Here is an 18,403-nt window from a genome sequence, read left to right as displayed (position 1 = left end):
GTTATAACTATTGGGGGACTTCCCGCCTTTGGGGTCCCTGCTTTGGAGTTTGCCTGTGCCTGGACGTATGTGTCTGCCTGAGCTCACACACTCCCCTGTGCCTGGACTGCAGAGAGACCTTCAAGGATTTGCTTTCCTATTGACACCTTTGTGTGCCTAACGACCCTTAACAACCTCTTAACGATTCACCTGCAGCTGCTGGTAAAGAAGAGGAAGACAGACCGCACGAGTCAGCCTGAGTGAGTTATTTGGCTTGGCTTAATTTAGTAAGAAACTGCTATTAATTAATAGCTGAGGCCTTTTCCAACTTCTGACTTCCAAAACAGTCAGATTATTGACGGTGTCCTTGTAGTTTAATTCTCAAGCGACTGAATCTGCTTATTAAACTAAATTAATCTTTGTATATATAGTTGTGGGGGTGGGTTTTTGGGAAAATAAAAAATAACTATTTTTGATAAATTCCTGACTCGGCCATGAATTAATTCCTGCTCTCCACAACACCAGGTGTGGAGTCGAGCGACTTGACTCTTAAAGTGACAGACTTGCATTTTCGTATCTTGCTACCTATGAGTATTGACATCAACTAATTGCATCAGAATTTCTAGGAGGGTCTTATTTTCCCTTCTGTGCTGATTCTGACTGTGCTGTGGTACCACACTGCTTGACTTTTCTTTGCTTTCTCTCCTATTTCCTTCATGTCCTAGACCTTTAAGCTGCTAAGATAATGTAGTTAAGGCTAAGAGTTTATAATATGACAATTATGGGATTTTTTTTGATATGGGGATATCATGGGATGTTCTGGTTTTGGGTTTTTTCTGTATATCTGGATAGCATTGGGATTAAAAAAAAAAGAGGGGGAAAAAGGGGGTAGAAAGACAAGGAAGCAGGTATAAAGAAATTCTGCAGACAAGATCAATGGGTTTGTTAGCCTAGGCACTCAATATGTTTGTGCTTGTTTCTGTATTTGTTTGTGCTTGATCACTTATATTCACAAGCATTAAGATGGAGACCAGCTTGAGTATGATTAGCCTGTCCTTTTCTTAACAGTGAGCAGAAATCCAGCTCAGATGGCAGAGTTATGGCAAGATCTTGAAAGGAGTACTGAAATGATGGCTATGTGTATGGATTATAAGGTTTGGATCATGGTTAACCAATTTGGGTATTTTCATGAGTTTCAGTGATTGTGGTTTGATGGAATAGATTCAGTTTAGCTTCTTTTTGTAAAGGCCAAAGCCCACTCAAATTGGCATGAGATGGCAATGTGACTTTTGTCTCTTGCAAGGGCCCTGCAAGGGATAAAAAACACTGCCCTAAATTCTTAAAGCAAATGAAGAACTGCGGGAAAAGGCCTAATAGGATAACCTGAATGCAACATCTAGGGCATATCTTTGTACTGTATTTAGAGGTTTGTAGTTCTTAAAGCACAATGGACCGAGGTAACTCATAGCTAAGGAGTGTGATGAGAACATCAAGATCTCTGAGAATTGTGAAGTCAATCCAGAACAATGAGAGTCTGAGGGGAAATATTGGACAGCTGATACATCTGCGACACTAAACGCTCCTTTCACTGCCTTAAGAATGACTGTAAAGATGATGTAGAACTATGGTCCTCTGCAGCACAAGTATTTGCCTCATCTATTGCACCAGGAGTAGCAGCTGCACAGGCTGTAAAGCAGCTAGAGAAACTAGCCTGTTGGTCAACCATACAAGCTAATGTTACCACCGATATCCTGAATCAGTTATTATATGATCAGAGTAGTCTTAAGCACAATTTGCTTCAAAATAGAGCTGCTATTGAGTTTCTTTTGCTTGCTCAGGGGCATGGCTGTGAGGACTTGGAAGGAATGTGTTGCTTCAACTTGTCAGATCATAGCGAGTCAATTCACAGGAAGTTGGCATGGTTAAAGGAACATACTCCAGAAAGTGTAAGGGATGATAATCCATTTGGTGGATGGTTAAGATCTCTGTTTGGAAATTTATCACCTTGGTTGATAGGCTTAATGGAGGAGGCCCTGAGGATTTTTGGGTATGTTGGTTTTGGTGTCAGTGGTATTGGGAAGAGTTTTGCTTGTATTATGAAAGGAGTTCATGAAGTGACATCCAAGGTCTTGATTGCACAAAAAGGAAAAGGGGGAATTTGTTGGGCACTGGCTGGAAAATGGGGGGCACAAGCCCCTAGAAGCGTGTACCATCAAGCCTTGGATGTGAGCTCTGAGTATTGAAGCACAGCAAAACCACAGTGCTGTGTGTGAAGAATTTGTCCTTGAGCCATCTGATAAACAGCATCTGTGGGGCTGTGAGCAAAGCAGGAGGGAATTGGGAGGAATATGGAAATTCCAATGCTTAGGTGCACTAAAAATGCTTTTGCAGTAACTGCAGTTAGGGAAGATTCTGCATATTCAAATGGTTAGATGCACCTAAATGCTAAGGAAAAGCATCACTTGGATGCTGTGTGTGGTTCACACTTCTCACCCTAACTGAAAGTATCTGCTTTGTCACTTGGAGCCTGATGCTCTCAATAAGGAATGGGAGCTTGGATAGCTTAGCTCATATTGGGCTGTCTCCAGTTCCCATCCCCTCCTGCGCTGGGACCTATGACTGGCAGGATGGAAATGTCTCTGCCAGCAGGAACAGTGCCTGGGGACCAGGGGCTCTCGTGGCCCTGCAGCTTGACCCTGAGCCTGCTGTCCCCACATGTGTCCCTTTCCCACCACCAGGTCTTTGTGCTCTGCTGCTCCCAGGCAGCTCAGGCAGGCACCCAGCTCCACCGCCCACCCCCCAGGCAGACAGCAGCAGCTCTGGGCCAATCTTTCAAAGCCTTTTAATCAGAACCAGTGTGGAGGCATCAGAGAGGGGAAGGAAAAGCAGAAGCATTGTCCTGCTGCTTCTGCTGCTCCTGGCAGTAGCAAACGGTTCCTGGTGCCTGTGTCTCACCCAGGTGCACAGAGCTCTCCTCCTTCAGATCTCTCTTAGCCTCATGGTAGGGATGGGCTCTGCTGGCTGAGGGCTCAGGGAGCTGTGCTGTCGCCCCCATGTGTCCTCAGGGGGATGTGCAGCAGGCAGCTCTTCAGCATCATCATAGCCTGTGCTCTCCAGGGACAGGGCCCACACATCTGTTCCAGGCCCCTCAGCACTGCTCTGTGAGCACAGGTTTGCCCCTGCAAGCAGCAAGACAGCAACTGGACATTAGCCAAAGTGGTGTCCCTCTTTTGGGCATCAAACTTCTCCCTTTTTCCTTTCAGTTCTAAGGCTTTCAGCTCCCTCTCCCACATCCAGATCTCAATGAGGAACCTGGAGCCTCTTTCCCCATGGGCTCTCAGCCTGGCAATGATTACCCCTGGAACCAGGGGTGGCTCCCCAGGAACCAGCAGCAATCTCTTCCCCTCTCACCTCCAGCCACATCTCTGGGTCCTGCTCCTTCCTCTGGCTCCCTGGGAATTTCCCTGTCTCCCTGTCTAAACACAGGATCCTGTGCAGGGGCAGACATCTCCCTGGCATCATCGTAGCCATCCACTGGGTCACCTCCAGCCAGGACTGAGCCATCTGAAAGGAGAGAGCAGCTGGTGACAGCGAGGGGACACATCCTGCTGAGCAGTGGACAGGGGAACCACTGTGGAGGCATCAAAGTGGGGCAGGAAAAGCAGAGACACTGCCTGGCTGCTGCTGCTGCTGCTGCTGCTGCTAGGAATGGGAGCCAGTTCCTGGTGCCTGTGTCTCTCCCAGCTGCACAGAGCTCTCCTCCCTCACAGCTGCAGCCAGCCCCATGGCAGGGATGGGCTCTGCTGGCTGAGGGTTCAGGGGGGGCCTGTGCCCTGAGCTGTGCTCTCACCCCCATGTGTCCTCAGGGGCACGTGCAGCAGAAAGCTCTTCAGCATCCTCACAGCCTGTGCTATGCATGGACAGGGCCCAGGCACTTGCCCCAGCTGCAGGGCCCTCAGCACTGCTCTGTCAGCACAGGTTTGCCCCTGCAAGCAGCAAGGCAGCCACTGCACATTGCCCACAAGGATGCCCCTCATGTTCTGGGCATAAACTTTGTTCCAGGTTAAGCCCCTCTGGGGTGAGAGGTGGAGTTAGGAAACCTGAACCCAGGTGTTCCTGGCCCCTCCCGTGGGGAGGACTACCCAGGCCATCCTTGATCCCACTCCCACTTCCTTTCCAAAACCCTACTTGAGAGGCAGATGAGCTTCCTCTTCTCTCTCTGCTTCCTGCCTTCACCTTTGCAACATCTCCCTTGCTGCAGCTGCCTCTGCTAACCGGGAGGCCAGCTAAGCACGTGGCCAGCCCAGCTACCTCCTGAATCCAAGGGGCAATCCAGCTCCACCTGCAGAATCCACTGCCACCCAGCCTGGGCTTGTGCACACCTTTGTGCCTGCTGCCTTCCCCTCTCCTAGGTCACCCTTTTAGTCATTGCTGAAGTTTTCTCTTCAACTTCCAGATCAATTTTGAGGCTGTTTCTTTGGGTGCTTCATCCCTTTGACTCTTCTACCTCATTTTCCATATGGGGAGAGGGAGGCATCCTAAATTTTGTTCTCTTGGGCTTTTGGACTCCAGGAAGCTTAAACAATAACAAACTTCGTCCCTTCCTCTGTGCAGTTCTGAGACTTTCAGCTCCTTCTCCCACCCCAAATCCCAAGGAGAAATCCTGGGACATCTTACCCCTTGGACTCTCAGCCTGGTGGTGATTCACCTGGCACCAGGAATGGCACTCCAGGAACCAGCAGCAATCTCTTGCCCTCTCACCTCCAGGTTCATCTCTGGGTCCTGATCCTTCCTCTGGCTCCCTGGGCATTTCCCTGGCTCCCTGTCTAAACACAGGCTCCTGCCCAGGGTTAGCAATGTCCCTGGCATCATCATAGCCATCCAGTGGGTCACCTCCAGCCAGCACAGAGACATCTGGAAGGAGAGAGGTGCTGGTATCAGATGGAAGACAGATCCTGCTGAGCAGGGGACAGGAGGAAGTGCAGAGATTTGGGGCTCAGGCATTGGTGTTGGCAGCACCAGAAGGCAGCCCTGCCCATGTCCTGCCCAGCACCTGTGATGACACTCAGGGACACCACTGCTCTTCACCTGCCTGCAGGGAGCAGACACCAACCCCTCCCTGCCCCCCGTTACCTGCTGTTGACTCCAGGCCATCCTCCTCCTCCTCTCTGTCACCAGGCTTGGGCTGCAGCTTGGCCAAAGACCCCTCTGAATAGGAGCCTGTAGAGAGATACAGGAGGTGTCATGGGAGTGCTCTCTGCTGGCCTGGCTTGTGCTCAGTGCTGCTGGGGATGTGGAAGCCTTTGAGCCAGGGCTGAGTGAGGAGAAAGGCTCAGGGCTGATGCCCTGATGCCCCAAGACAAATCCAGTCTCAGAGAGGTCCCACAGCTACCCTGAGACAGCCTCTTGCCTCAGCCCTCAGGTGTCACCCAGGCTGCAGGGACAGGCAGAGAGAGGTTGTCCCTGGTTAGGACAGGCAGAAGTGGTGAGGAGGAACCTTCTTTTCCAGGCACAGCTTCTGCCTCCTCTTCCCACTGACCTCACAGTCCTTGCACTGCAGGCACCATGGGCCAGGGGCATAGAGGAGTCATCTGTAAGTGGAGGGGTGAGGGCAAAGAGCCCTGGAGATGTGTCCCCCAGGATGGACACAGACCCACCTGAGTCACTGAACCTCTCCTGCTTCTCCCATGCAGTGCTGTAGCCAATCTCCTCATACACAGCCTGAGGGAAGGGCTCCCAAGGGGCCTGGGCAGCTGGGGACAGAGCCAGGGTTAGCAGAGGAACAGGCAGACAGGCCCAGGCCCCCACTCTGCTCCTCCAGCTCTGTTGCCCTGGCACAGCCCAGGGCTGCCCTCACAGCAGAGCACTGCAGTAGAGTTTTGTCACCATTGGCACTTCCTCAGTGCTGGCAGTGTCCCCAAGGAGGTGACCTGAGGCAGCAACAGCCTTGCACATTCCCCCCAGGCACAGCCCTTGTGCCCCTCTGGCTCCTGGGTTAGATTCCTGGTGCTGGGGCAAGCTCCCACCTGTTCTCTGCCCCTGCTGCTGCCCCCTCTCTGCTCCAGGGATCGGCACAAGCACCTGGGCAGGCAGCAGCACACACTCTGGTCACTGTTCTGCCCTTGCCACTCAGTGCCACACCACAGCACCCTTGGCCTTTCAGGAGGCATCTTGCCCTGGCACCACGGGGGAAGCACCAACCTCTGCGCCCAGCCCTGGCACTTTGCACTTGTCCAGCCAGGAGGGCCAGGAGCAGGCAGAGAAGGGCTCCCAGGACGATGCAGATGATGACAGGCACTGAGACACTGCTGCTGCTGGTCCGACGGCCCCCAGGGGCACCTGCATGGGCAGCAGCAGAGCAAGGGCAGCAGCAGGCCAAGGACAATGTGTGGCCAGCACACCCCGGTGCTGAACCCACTACACTGTGTGCAGACAACTGCAGGGGTGAGCAAAGGGAAAGCTCTCACCCTAGAGGGGAAGAGAGAGCCCTGCCCAGCCCCACACCACTGCCCCAATGCCATCTTTGGAGATTTCACCCCCCAGAAAGGAGCCAATTCCCTCCAGCTGTGGGTCAGAGCCTGGCCCTGGGCAGATGCAGCCCTGGCAGGGAGGAGAGGTTACCTGCTCGGGGGGTTGGTGCTTCTGTGCTGGGTGCATCTGCAGGGGAGGAGAAGGAGAGCTGGGCTGAGAGGGTGCTTGTGCAGGGAGCAGGGAGCCTCCTCTCTGACACACTGTGTGCAGGTGGGAACAGCCCTGCCACATGCCAACAGAACTGCCTCTCCTGTGGGGCTGCTCAGGATGCCCAGCACACAGCCCAAGGCCCTGCTTAAAGTTGTGCTTATGAAGGCACAGGCAATGTAGGGACTGCTCCTGGGGGCAGCAGGGCTCTGCTCACAGAGGCTGGAGAACATCCAGCCAGACAGCAGCTGCTGCCCACTTGGCACCAGGCTGCCATGGCCTTGCTCTCTCTGGGGCCATGAAGGCACCCAATGGGGAAAATGCTTTCCCAGCTCCTTGCCCCTAGCCCAGAGAGGGCTCCCTGCCCCTCACTCACCTGAGCAGCTCACAGCAGCATCCTCCTTGTGCCGGCAGACACCGCTGTCCCCAGGCCGGGCCCAGCACTCCTGCAGAGATGGCTCTGTGCCCTGGCACTCCACCTGCTCCAGCCAGATGGGGCCTGTCCCCTCCCCAAAGGCAGCCTCCCCCGGGGCAGACAGCACAGGGCCACAGCCCAGCTGCCTGCATGCCACCTGGGCATCCTGCCTGTCCCAGGAGTCGTCGCACACCGTGCCCCAGGAGCCGTGCAGCCAGACCTCCACTCTGCCTGAGCACCTGTGCTGCCCTCCCACGGCACGAATCTTCTCCCTGGCTGGAGAAGGCAGAGCCCTGCCAGGGCAGCAGGAGAGCAGGCAGAGCCCTGCCGGCTGAGAGGGGTGTGCAGAGGAGCAGCTACCTGTGCAGTTCCTGGGGTTTGGGCATGGGGCTGAGAGATCTGCAGACACTTCTGGTCGTTTCCCTGCAGAAGGAAATGCTGCAGTGGAAGGGCTGCTGGACAGGGGTGGTGCATCAGAGAGTGAGGCTGAGGTCGGCTCCTGACTTCCCCTGCATCCTCAGTCATGACAGGAACTAAATGTGTCACTTAGTGGGGACACACAGCAGTGTGGGACCCCTGATTCCCAGAGCAGTGAAAGTGTGCTCATGAGTTTTCCTTAAATCCATGTCTGGTCTTTCCTGAGACCTTCCCTGGACACAAATTTGCCTCGCCCAAATTGGGGAGGGGGTGCAGGACCCCAGATGGAACCTGCTGGGGAAGGTGTGGGGCTCTTGGAGCTACAGACCCACCTTTACTGCCAGTAGGAGAAGGGTAGGGCACATCAAGGGTCCCTTTTGGCTCTGCCTTTGTGCTTGTCTGTACACAGTTGAGAGTAGGATGCAGGGGGATGGTGGTGCCCATCTAGCTCAGAATTACCATGGCAGATGATGTGGGTCTCATCTCTCAGGTCTTCACAAGAGTGCAGGTGCCAGGGAGCAGAGGGACACTGCCAGAAGGAGCTGTTTCTTTCCCCACACTGCACTCGATCCAGCCAGGCAGCAGCAGACACCCTAGCAGAGGGCAGGTTTGCATCCAGGTATCCTCTGTCCCCACAGCCCAGCTCCTTGCATGCCAGGGACACAGTTCTGGGAGTCATTGAGTTGGAGCAGACATTGCCCCAGGTGCCATTGTAGAACACCTGCAGGCGCCCGGAGCAGTTGCTGCTGTTCTCCAGCCTCAGGGCCACGAACTCTGGGAGGAAAGGGCTCAGATAGGATCAGGTTGGACTGGGGCTCTGGGAGCAGGGGCACTCCTGCACGTCCCAGGCCCTCAGCCAGACAAAGTCACTGCCGACATGACCCCCTTGAACTGACAGGCAGGGAAAGGGCCATGAAGAACAGGCAGCCCTGCACTCCTTGCTGGGCCTTGAGGACAGCTGATCTCATCAGGTTACCCAGTGGCACTGAGGGGACATCTGAGTGCAGTGGCATCCTCTGGCTTGGCTTGGGCAGGGGCACAGAGGCAGCAGGAGCAGCCTTGTCCATTGCTCTGCCCCTTCCCAGCCTGCCCAGGCACTGTGCTCCCAGCACAGCTCCCAGCACACACCTGAGCAGATGACTCCGGCGTCCTCTTTGTGCCCGCAGTCGTGCTGCCCCCAGGGCCCTGCCGGGCACTCCCAGAGAGCAGCTTCGGCCCCGGAGCAGTTGACCCCATCCAGCCAGATGTGCCCAGAGCCTGCCCCGAAGCCAGCGGAGCCAACCGCCTGCAGCGCCCCTCCGCAGCCCAGCTGCTGGCAAACGACGCTGGCATCGGCCAGGTCCCAGCTGTCATCGCAGACGCTGCCCCAGCTGCCCTGCGAGTAGATCTCCACTCTGCCCTCGCAGCGCCCGCGGCCCCCTGCCAGCCGCACCTGCCGGCTGCCTGCAGCAAGAAGAAGCCCCAGCTGCTGTCAGGGGCTGCTGCCCAGCCAGCACACAGCCTGGGGGCCCTGGCAGTGCCACTCACCGCTGCAAGAGACCCCCACATCCTCTGCAATGCCTGCTGCCAGCACGCTCTGGGGCAGGGAGGTGTTGCAGAGCTGCAGGCTGGCCTCGTGCCCTGCACACCGCACCCCTCGCAGCCCCACGGGGCCCTGCCCTCTCTCAGCCTTGGGCAGGGTGTAGGCTGCCTCTGCCTCTCCGCACCGCAGCTGCCGGCACACCACGCTGGCCTCCTGCAGGTGCCACTGCTCTGCCAGGACCCTGCCCCACGTCCCACGCCGCAAAATCTCCACTCGTCCATCGCAGCGGCTCCCTCCACCCACCAGCCGCAGGGAACCGGAGCCAGCTGGGCCTGGGGAGAGCAGTCCTGGAGCAGCCCTTGGGGGCACCCAGGAGCCCAGCAGCCTGTGCCACATCTCCACGCTCTGGCACCACTGCAGGCCCTTGCAGCTCTCCTGCTCTGCCTCAGGCAAGGGCAGACTGCAGCTCTGCCAGCATTTGGCCAGCGCTCACCTGAGCAAATGACAGCAGCGTCCTGCTCATGGGAGCACAGAGAGGCCCCCAGGCTGCTCACGGGGCACTGGCCCAGCTGGGCTTCAGTGCCAGCACAGTGGAAGGAGTCTCTCCAGACAGGGCCTGTGCCTCTCCCAAAGTGGCCTCCTCCAGGAACGGACTCAGCAAAGCCACAGTTGAGGTGACGACAGAGAACGTGGGCGTCCAGCAGGTCCCAGCGCCAGTCACAGAGGGTGCCCCACGTCCCATGCACTTGGACCTCCACCCTCCCCTCACAGCCTCTGCTGCCATTCACCAGCCTGTATTCTGTGAACTCTGGGACAGAGAAAGATGCAAAGAGTGCCTTGGTGCTCTTGCACCCTCCAGAGCTGCAGGCCAGGGCACAGGGGCAGCCTGCCATCCTCCTCCTGCTGCTGCCTGATCTTAGGGCTGCAGGCAACCACATCCCAGCTCCTGCCCTCACACCCAGCCCAGCACAGGTTCTGCTCCCTTTCCTCAGCACACTCTTGCTGTCCAACCCCAAAACCCTGAGTCCTTACGTGTGCAGGTGACTCCAACAGCATCTGCATGGCTGCAGGGCTGGGTCCTGGGGGATCCCCTGGGGCAGGAGACAAGAAGAGATTCATTCCCCACACACTGCAGCTCTCTGTCCCACATGGGACCAGCCCAATCTCCAAACTGAGCTGCCCCATGCACCGACAGGGCTGTGCCACACTGCAGCTCCCTGCAGACCACGTTGGCAGCTTTCAGATCAAAGTCTGAGGCACAGACAGGTTTCCACTCCTTGCCATCATGGATTTCCACACGTCCTGAGCAGGGACTGTCCCCTCCAACCAGTTGGACAAAGCCTGGGGAAACCAAAGCCCTTTGTGAATTCCCAGAGCTCTCAGGCACTGAGATGCTCACATCCCATCTCACGGCCAAGGAGACCACAAGCAGAGTCACACAGGCACCCCAGCAGCTCCCAGTGGGTCTTGATGGCAGTAGTAAACCTGGACCCCTCCTGACAATCTACAACCACACCTATGAGAGGTTCACAGGAATAGGATCCTCATCTGTGGACAAGGTGCACTGCCAGGCTGACACATTCCTATCACTAGGTGGTCATAGGGCAAGAAAGCAGGCAGAGGAGTCTCCAGTGCAAGGACAGGCAGCAAGGACAGGCAGCAAGTGCTGCTCAGTCCCTACTGGTGCAGGGCAGCCAGGGGCTGCACCAGAGAGCACAGCCTGAGCATCAGCTCAGCAGTGACTGTATAGGGTCATATCCCTGTGGGCTGGCTCCCAGGGAGTGCCCCAGGAAGAGGGATGATGTGGCCATGGACCACCCTACTCTTCTGCCTGAGTCCTGTGAGTGTCTCCTCTTAGTAGCCACTCTGCTTTGAGGACTCATTTGTATGAGGGGACAAGGCAAATGTCCCAGGAGGCCTTGTGCCCATCCCTGGGCTGTGGGTGTCCATAGGAGCTGCCCTTGGTGCCTCTGGCATAGACAGATCCAGTCCTTGGTACTGCGAGATAGCTGCTGTGTGAACAGGAGATAAAGCTGACTGCAGGACTAAGTGGGCATTCATCTCCCAGCCCCTGGCACTGACCAAGGCTGGGCTGAGCCACACTGGGGGTCAGGAAGTGCCACTTCCCACCAGGCATTCCTCAGGATGCAGGGAAAGCAGCAAGGACAGCCCCAGCTCAGCAGTGTCACCAGCCACACTGGGCCCTTCCCCACTGCCCCCTTGTTTCCCTGAGGGCACAGCCAGCTGCCTTCCCCCTTCCCAGTAACAGGGGAGAGGAACAGGCTCCTCCCATCCATGTACCTGAACAGGTCACTCCAACATCCTCATTATGACCACAGTTGTTCTCACCCCATCCATTGTGTGTGCAGTCAGACAGGGCAGACTCGGAGCCATCACACTGAACATCATCCATCCAAATGGGGCCAGATCCTGGCCCAAAGCTTCGACCGAAATGAACTTCCAGAGCAGATCCACATCCCAGCTGCCTACAAACCACTGCAGCATCCTTCATGTCCCAGTGGTCACCACACACAGTCCCCCACTGTCCCTCGTGTTTCACCTCCACTCTCCCAGCACAGCGCCTGCCGCCATCTGCCAGCCTCACCTCTGCAGCTCCTTCAAACACAGACATGGGAATGGTCAGGAGAGTTCAGAGCAGCAGACTGCAGGTCTGGAGGTTCATCCTGCATAGCATTTGTCAGTGTGCAGTGTAGGAGCCCTAAAGACTCTGCATTGCCCTTGAAGCATTGGATACTCCCTCTCCTCATCACAGGCTGCAAGGAACTGAGGTTGCCCAGCACAAGAACTTCTGCTTCTGCCTCTCCCTGATCTTTCCCTCATTCCAGTAACTAATTGTGTGTCTCTCAGTGGGGACACACAGCAGTGTGGAACTCCTGACTCCCAGAGCAGTGGGAGGCTGCTCATGGCTTTTATTCAACACTATATCTGGTCTCCGCTGAGGCCTTGACTGGAGACAATTTTGCCTCACCCAGGTGGGGGTTGGAGTGCAAGACCCCAGTGGGGACCTATTGGGGAAGGTGTGGAGTTCTGAGAGCTTCAGTCCCACCTTTGCTACCAGCAGAAGGATATGGCACATCAAAGATCCCTCTTAGCCTTGTCTTTGTGCTTGTCTGTACCCAGTTGAGAGTAGGATGCAGGGGGATGGTGGTGCCCATCTAGCTCAGAATTACCATGGCAGATAATGTGGGTCTCATCTCTCAGGTCTTCACAAGAGTGCAGGTGCCAGGGAGCAGAGGGACACTGCCAGAAGGAGCTGTTTCTCTCCCCACACTGCACTCGATCCAGCCAGGCAGCAGCAGACACCCTAGCAGAGGGCAGGTTTGCATCCAGGTATCCTCTGTCCCCACAGCCCAGCTCCTTGCATGCCAGGGACACAGTTCTGAGAGTCATTGAGTTGGAGCAGACATTGCCCCAGGTGCCATTGTAGAACACCTGCAGGCGCCCGGAGCAGTTGCTGCTGTTCTCCAGCCTCAGGGCCACGAAATCTGGGAGGAAAGGGCTCAGATGGGATCAGGTTGGTCTGGGGCTGTGGGAGCAGGGACACTCCTGCACCTCCCAGGCCCTCAGCCAGACAAAGTCACTGCCGACATGACCCCCTTGAACTGACAGGCAGAGAAAGGGCCCTGAAGAACAGGCAGCCCTGCACTCCCTGCTGGGCCTTGAGGACAGCTGATCTCATCAGGTTACCCAGTGGCACTGAGGGGACATCTGAGTGCAGTGGCATCCTCCGGCTTGGCTTGGGCAGGGGCACAGAGGCAGCAGGAACAGCCTTGTCCATTGCTCTGCCCCTTCCCAGCCTGCCCAGGCACTGTGCTCCCAGCACAGCTCCCAGCACACACCTGAGCAGATGACTCCGGCGTCCTCTTTGTGCCCGCAGTCGTGCTGCCCCCAGGGCCCTGCCGGGCACTCCCAGAGAGCAGCTTCGGCCCCGGAGCAGTTGACCCCATCCAGCCAGATGTGCCCAGAGCCTGCCCCGAAGCCAGCGGAGCCAACCGCCTGCAGCGCCCCTCCGCAGCCCAGCTGCTGGCAAACGACGCTGGCATCGGCCAGGTCCCAGCTGTCATCGCAGACGCTGCCCCAGCTGCCCTGCGAGTAGATCTCCACTCTGCCCTCGCAGCGCCCGCGGCCCTCTGCCAGCCGCACCTGCCGGCTGCCTGCAGCAGGAAGAAGCCCCAGCTGCTGTCAGGGGCTGCTGCCCAGCCAGCACACAGCCTGGGGGCCCTGGCAGTGCCACTCACCACTGCAAGAGACCCCCACATCCTCTGCAATGCCTGCTGACAGCATGCTCTGGGGCAGGGAGGTGTTGCAGAGCTGCAGGCTGGCCTCGTGCCCTGCACACCGCACCCCTCGCAGCCCCACGGGGCCCTGCCCTCTCTCAGCCTTTGGCAGGGTGTAGGCTGCCTCTGCTTCTCCACACCGCAGCTGCCGACACACCACGCTGGCCTCCTGCAGGTGCCACTGCTCTGCCAGGACCCTGCCCCACGTCCCACGCCGCAAGATCTCCACTCGTCCATCGCAGCGGCTCCCTCCACCCACCAGCCGCAGGGAACCGGAGCCAGCTGGGCCTGGGGAGAGCAGCCCTGCAGCAGCCCTTGGGGGCACCCAGGAGCCCAGCAGCCTGTGCCACATCTCCACACTCTGGCACCACTGCAGGCCCTTGCAGCTCTCCTGCTCTGCCTCAGGCAAGGGCAGACTGCAGCTCTGCCAGCATTTGGCCAGCGCTCACCTGAGCAAATGACAGCAGCGTCCTGCTCATGGGAGCACAGAGAGGCCCCCAGGCTGCTCACGGGGCACTGGCCCAGCTGGGCTTCAGTGCCAGCACAGTGGAAGGAGTCTCTCCAGACAGGGCCTGTGCCTCTCCCAAAATGGCCTCCTCCAGGAACGGACTCAGCAAAGCCACAATTGAGGTGACGACAGAGAACGTGGGCGTCCAGCAGGTCCCAGCGCCAGTCACAGAGGGTGCCCCACGTCCCCTCTACATCAACCTCCACCCTCCCCTCACAGCCTCTGCTGCCATTCACCAGCCTGAACCCTGTGAAATTATGGACAGAGAAAGATGCAAAGAGTGCCTTGGTGCTCTTGCACCCTCCAGAGCTGCAGGCCAAGGCACAGGGGCAGCCTGCCATCCTCCTCCTCCTCCTCCTGCCTGATCATAGGCCACATCTCCACTTCTGCCCTCATATCCAGCCCAGCACAGATCCTGTTGCCCCTCCCCAGCACACTCTTGCTGTCCAGCCCCAAAACCCTGAGTCCTTACGTGTGCAGGTGACTCCAACAGCATCTGCATGGCTGCAGGGCTGGGTCCTGGGGGATCCCCTGGGGCAGGATATAAGAAAAGATTCATTCCCCACACACTGCAGCTCTCTGTCCCACGTGGGACCATCCCAATCTCCAAACTGAACTGCCCCATGCACCGACAGGGCTGTGCCACACTGCAGCTCCCTGCAGACCACGTTGGCAGCTTTCAGATTGAAGGCTGAGTCACAGACAGCTTTCCACTCCTTCCCATCATGGATTTCCACACGTCCTGAGCAGGGACTATCCCCTCCAACCAGCTGGACAAAGCCTGAAGCAACCAAAGACCCCTGTGAGCTCCCAGAGCCCTTGGGGACTTAGATGCCCACATCTCATCTCACAGCCAAGGAGACCACAAGCAGAGAGCCACACAAACATCTTATCAGCTCCCGCTTGGTCTCAATGCCACAAACAAACCATGATGCCCCTGCTGCTCTCTAGCCCCTGCTGCTCTCCAGCCCCTGCTCTGATATGTGCACAGCAATGTGGTCCTCAGCCAGTGTCACAGGACAAGGCCAGACTCACAAACCTGCATCGGTAGAGAGCAAGAGAGCAGGCAGGGGAGTCTCCAGTGCAAGGACAGGCACCAAGGAGAGGCAGCAGGCACTGCTCAGACTCCACTGGTGCAGGGCAGCCAGAGGCTGGGCCAGGGAGCAGACCCTGGGCAGCAGCTCAGCACTTTCAGAACAGGGACATATCCCTGTGGACTGACTCCCAGGAAGTGACTCAGAAAGAGGGATGATGTCACCATGGACCACCCTGCTCTTCTGCTTGAGCCCAGTGACCCTCCCCTCTTAGCAGCCACTCTGCTTTCTATCAGGGGACAACCCAAAACTCCCAGGATAATTTGGGTCCTGAGTGCTGCCAGACAGCTGCTGTGTGAACAGGAGGAGATCCAAGAGAATGCAGGGCTGATGAGTATTCAACTCCCAGACACTGGCACTGACCAAGGCTGGGCTGAGCCACACTGGGGGTCAGGCAGTGCCAGTTCCCACCAGGCATTCCTCAGGATGCAGGGAAAGCAGCAAGGACAGCCCCAGCTCAGCAGTGCCACCAGCCACATTGAGCCCTTCTCCACTGCCCCCTTGTTCCCCTGAGGGCACAGCCAGCTGCCTTCTCCCATCCCAGTCACAAGGGGGTGGAACAGGCTCCTCCCTCCCATGTACCTGAACAGATCACTCCAGCATCTTCAAAATGGACACAGTTATGCTGACCCCATCCTCTGTGTGCGCAGTCAGACAGGGCAGGCTCAGAGCCATCACACTCAACATCATCCATCCAAATGGTGCCAGATCCTGGCCCAAAGTATGACTTTGGACGAACTTCCAGAGCAGATCCACATCCCAGCTGTCTACAAACCACTGCAGCATCCTTCATGTCCCAGTAGTCACCACACACAGTCCCCCACTGTCCCTCGTGTTTCACCTCCACTCTCCCAGCACAGCGCCTGCCGCCATCTGCCAGCCTCACCTCTGCAGCTCCTTCAAACACAGACATGGGAATGGTCAGGAGAGTTCTGAGCAGCAGACTGCAGGTCTGGAGGTTCCCCATGCCCAGAATTTGTCTAAGTCACCAGGGTAGGAGCCCTCCACAGCCTGGGTTGCCCTTGGGGCATTGGAGATTCCCTCTGCTCCTCATAGGCTGCAGAGAAGTGAGGGTGCCCAGCACAAGACCTGCTGCGCCATTTCCAACTCCACAGCCTGTGCCACCTCATCTTAAATCAGCATCCCTTGCCCAGGCTCAAACTCAAACTGTGTCTGGCCCTGCACAGTGAACCCTCTCCTCTCCTACCCAGCACACCCTGTGCAGCCCTGTGCCCCCAGACCCACAGCTCCCTCTCCCAGCCAGGCACAGGGCAAGGCACACACTTGGTTGATTGCAGCACCTTCTGCTTTTCTCCCCACTGGCACATGCAAAGAAACCTCATTCCCAGGCCTTCCCCAAAGGCCATGCTGGTGCCCACCTTCCTCAGGCCATGGCACAAGGGGAGCAGCACTTACCCCTGCACAGCTGCACCCAGAGCTTGAGCCACAGAAGCCAAGCGAGCAGGAGTCCTCCTGTGCCCATCCTGAGAGTCCTGCCCTGCTGGCACAGCTCCTGGCAACTCACACAAAGAAATATGCTGGGAGGGTGAACTCTCTCTGCGGGAGGCTGAACTATCTCTGGGGCAGATAAGCAGCTGCAGGAGGAGCCAATCGAAGCAGCAGCACTTTTCAGACGCTATCGGCAGCTCGCTCCCCTCCGACACAGCCCAGCCCTCCAATGAGCTTCTCCAGCGCCCTTCATGACCATATATGAGGGACAGATGTGTCCTGCTGTGGGTGTCAGGGAGGCTGTGGCAGGGGATTGTCCTGGGACAGTGTGGCTGTGCAGGGCAAATGGCTCTGTCACCCCTTGCACCCCACTGTGTGGACTGGGAGCACTCAGCAGCTCCTACACAGGCCTCATCCTAGAAGCCAAGGGGCAAGTGTCCAGCTGCTCCTGAGCTGTGGGAACCATGGAGGTGGGGCTGCTGTGCGGTCTGTGTCAGGATGGGAAGGCAACAGCCTCTGCCCTTGTTCCTGCCTCCACTGTGATGGTTGCAGCAGCTGGGAAGGATCCTTGTCCAGGGCAAGGTCTCCATGCCAGGAGTGCTGCTGGCACATCCCTTGCACAGAGCCCCACAGGGAGTCCCTGTCAGGAGCTGGGGCTGGGACATGTCCCTGCCCTGGCAGCAGCAGAGCTGCAGGCTGAGGCTCAGCCCTGTGCCTGACTCTCAGCATGTCACCAAGGGGCAGTTATTCCCCACAGGCACATCAGGAGCTGGAGCTGCAGGTGCACAAACCACAGCCCACGTCACCTCGCAGCGCTGCCTGCGCTCCCCCTGCGGTACCCAGGCAGGAAGTTGTGGTTTCCTCCTGGCACTCTGCCCAGGTACATCCCTGCTGTACCCCTGAGCCACCCCAACCCTGACTACTGCAGCCAGGGCTGTAGGGGATGCTCCTTTAGCCTCACAGACACAGGCAGCTCCTGACCACCAGGGTGAAACCATGGTGGCTCCTTTCTGCTCTGTACCCAGCCCCACAGCTACACACCACCACTAGGGACATGACCTCACAGCTCCTGCTGCCCCCCACTGCATGCTAAGCACTTGTCCTGACAGTGACCTCACACCCTCTGACTTCTGCTGCCATGTCCTCTGCACTCACTGTCTCACAGGGCCATGCACAGGCTGAGCTGCTGCCATTTGTGGTTCTCCCCAGGGGACACTTTGAGAGATCTCTGAATGTTCTGTTGGTGACAGCAGCCCCCACAGCAGCCCTGTGCCTGCTCCTGCCTGAACATTTACTCCAGCACTGGTGACATCACCAGCTGGGCATTTACAAGCCAGGGGCCTGCTCCTGGCCTATGCAACACTCAGACACAGCTGATGTCAGAACACCTAAACCTGCCCTGAGCCTGCTCCTGGCCCCTCAGCTATTCAGGCACCAGTGACCTCACAAATACCTGCAGTAGCTCTTGTTCTGCTCTTAACCCAGCAGCTATTCAGGCACCAGTGACCTCACAAATACCTGCAGTAGCTCTTGTTCTGCTCCTAGCCCAGCAACTACTCAGGCACCAGTGACCCCACAAGACACCACACACCCCATGGTCCTGATCTTGTCTGGTCAGATACTAGGCCAGCAGGCACTGTCTGCTGACTTGTCACAGGTGACCTTGCAAACACCTACACAGCAGAGCTGCTTCCTCCTGGCCTACCACGTTCCAGGCACCTGTGACCTCAAATGCACCAACACAAGATGTGTCTCTCCTGGTCTGCTCAGGCACCTCTGACATCACAGGGACATTCCCAATTGTTGTGGAAGGGCAATATAGGCCTAAGAGATGTCCTGGCTTGTCCAAACATGACCCCATGATCCACTTCCCTCTCTGCTGAAGTGGGCAGCAACACAGCAAAGAAGACAAAAGGCCTGGAGACACCCAGAGTGCTTTGGGGAGAAACAAGGTGCACAGACTTGTTGGTGCATGGCCTGTGTTTGCCCAAATAAGGATCAACCATTCTCCTGCTGTCACCTAACATGAAATTGGCAAAGTGC

At 57.2% G+C, this 18,403-nt stretch overlaps 1 protein-coding gene across 1 annotated transcript in view; it reads right to left on the bottom strand.

Moving 5' to 3' along the window:
- Positions 1-2,958: 2,958 nt before the first annotated feature.
- The window catches only part of LOC135192826 (scavenger receptor cysteine-rich type 1 protein M130-like), a 35,827-nt gene continuing 20,382 nt past the window's right edge, over positions 2,959-18,403 (bottom strand). The window contains exons 8-28 of the mRNA XM_064176202.1: positions 15,494-15,808; positions 14,430-14,598; positions 14,290-14,348; positions 13,759-14,064; positions 13,271-13,591; positions 12,872-13,186; positions 12,203-12,517; positions 11,313-11,627; positions 10,044-10,352; positions 9,505-9,819; positions 9,017-9,337; positions 8,618-8,932; positions 7,949-8,263; positions 7,034-7,348; positions 6,601-6,636; positions 6,181-6,318; positions 5,637-5,732; positions 5,113-5,199; positions 4,741-4,893; positions 3,391-3,543; positions 2,959-3,158 (exon numbers count right to left, since the gene is read on the bottom strand). Of these exons, the coding sequence (XP_064032272.1) occupies positions 2,959-3,158; positions 3,391-3,543; positions 4,741-4,893; positions 5,113-5,199; positions 5,637-5,732; positions 6,181-6,318; positions 6,601-6,636; positions 7,034-7,348; positions 7,949-8,263; positions 8,618-8,932; positions 9,017-9,337; positions 9,505-9,819; positions 10,044-10,352; positions 11,313-11,627; positions 12,203-12,517; positions 12,872-13,186; positions 13,271-13,591; positions 13,759-14,064; positions 14,290-14,348; positions 14,430-14,598; positions 15,494-15,808 (4,868 nt within the window). The remainder of the gene's footprint in view (positions 3,159-3,390; positions 3,544-4,740; positions 4,894-5,112; positions 5,200-5,636; positions 5,733-6,180; positions 6,319-6,600; positions 6,637-7,033; positions 7,349-7,948; positions 8,264-8,617; positions 8,933-9,016; positions 9,338-9,504; positions 9,820-10,043; positions 10,353-11,312; positions 11,628-12,202; positions 12,518-12,871; positions 13,187-13,270; positions 13,592-13,758; positions 14,065-14,289; positions 14,349-14,429; positions 14,599-15,493; positions 15,809-18,403) is intronic.

Source organism: Pogoniulus pusillus, chromosome 44, assembly GCF_015220805.1.
Source record: "Pogoniulus pusillus isolate bPogPus1 chromosome 44, bPogPus1.pri, whole genome shotgun sequence".
NCBI classification, from domain to species: Eukaryota; Metazoa; Chordata; class Aves; order Piciformes; family Lybiidae; genus Pogoniulus; species Pogoniulus pusillus.
The sequence above is the reverse complement of the archived record's forward strand: the minus strand, read 5'-3'. Positions and strand labels throughout refer to the sequence as shown.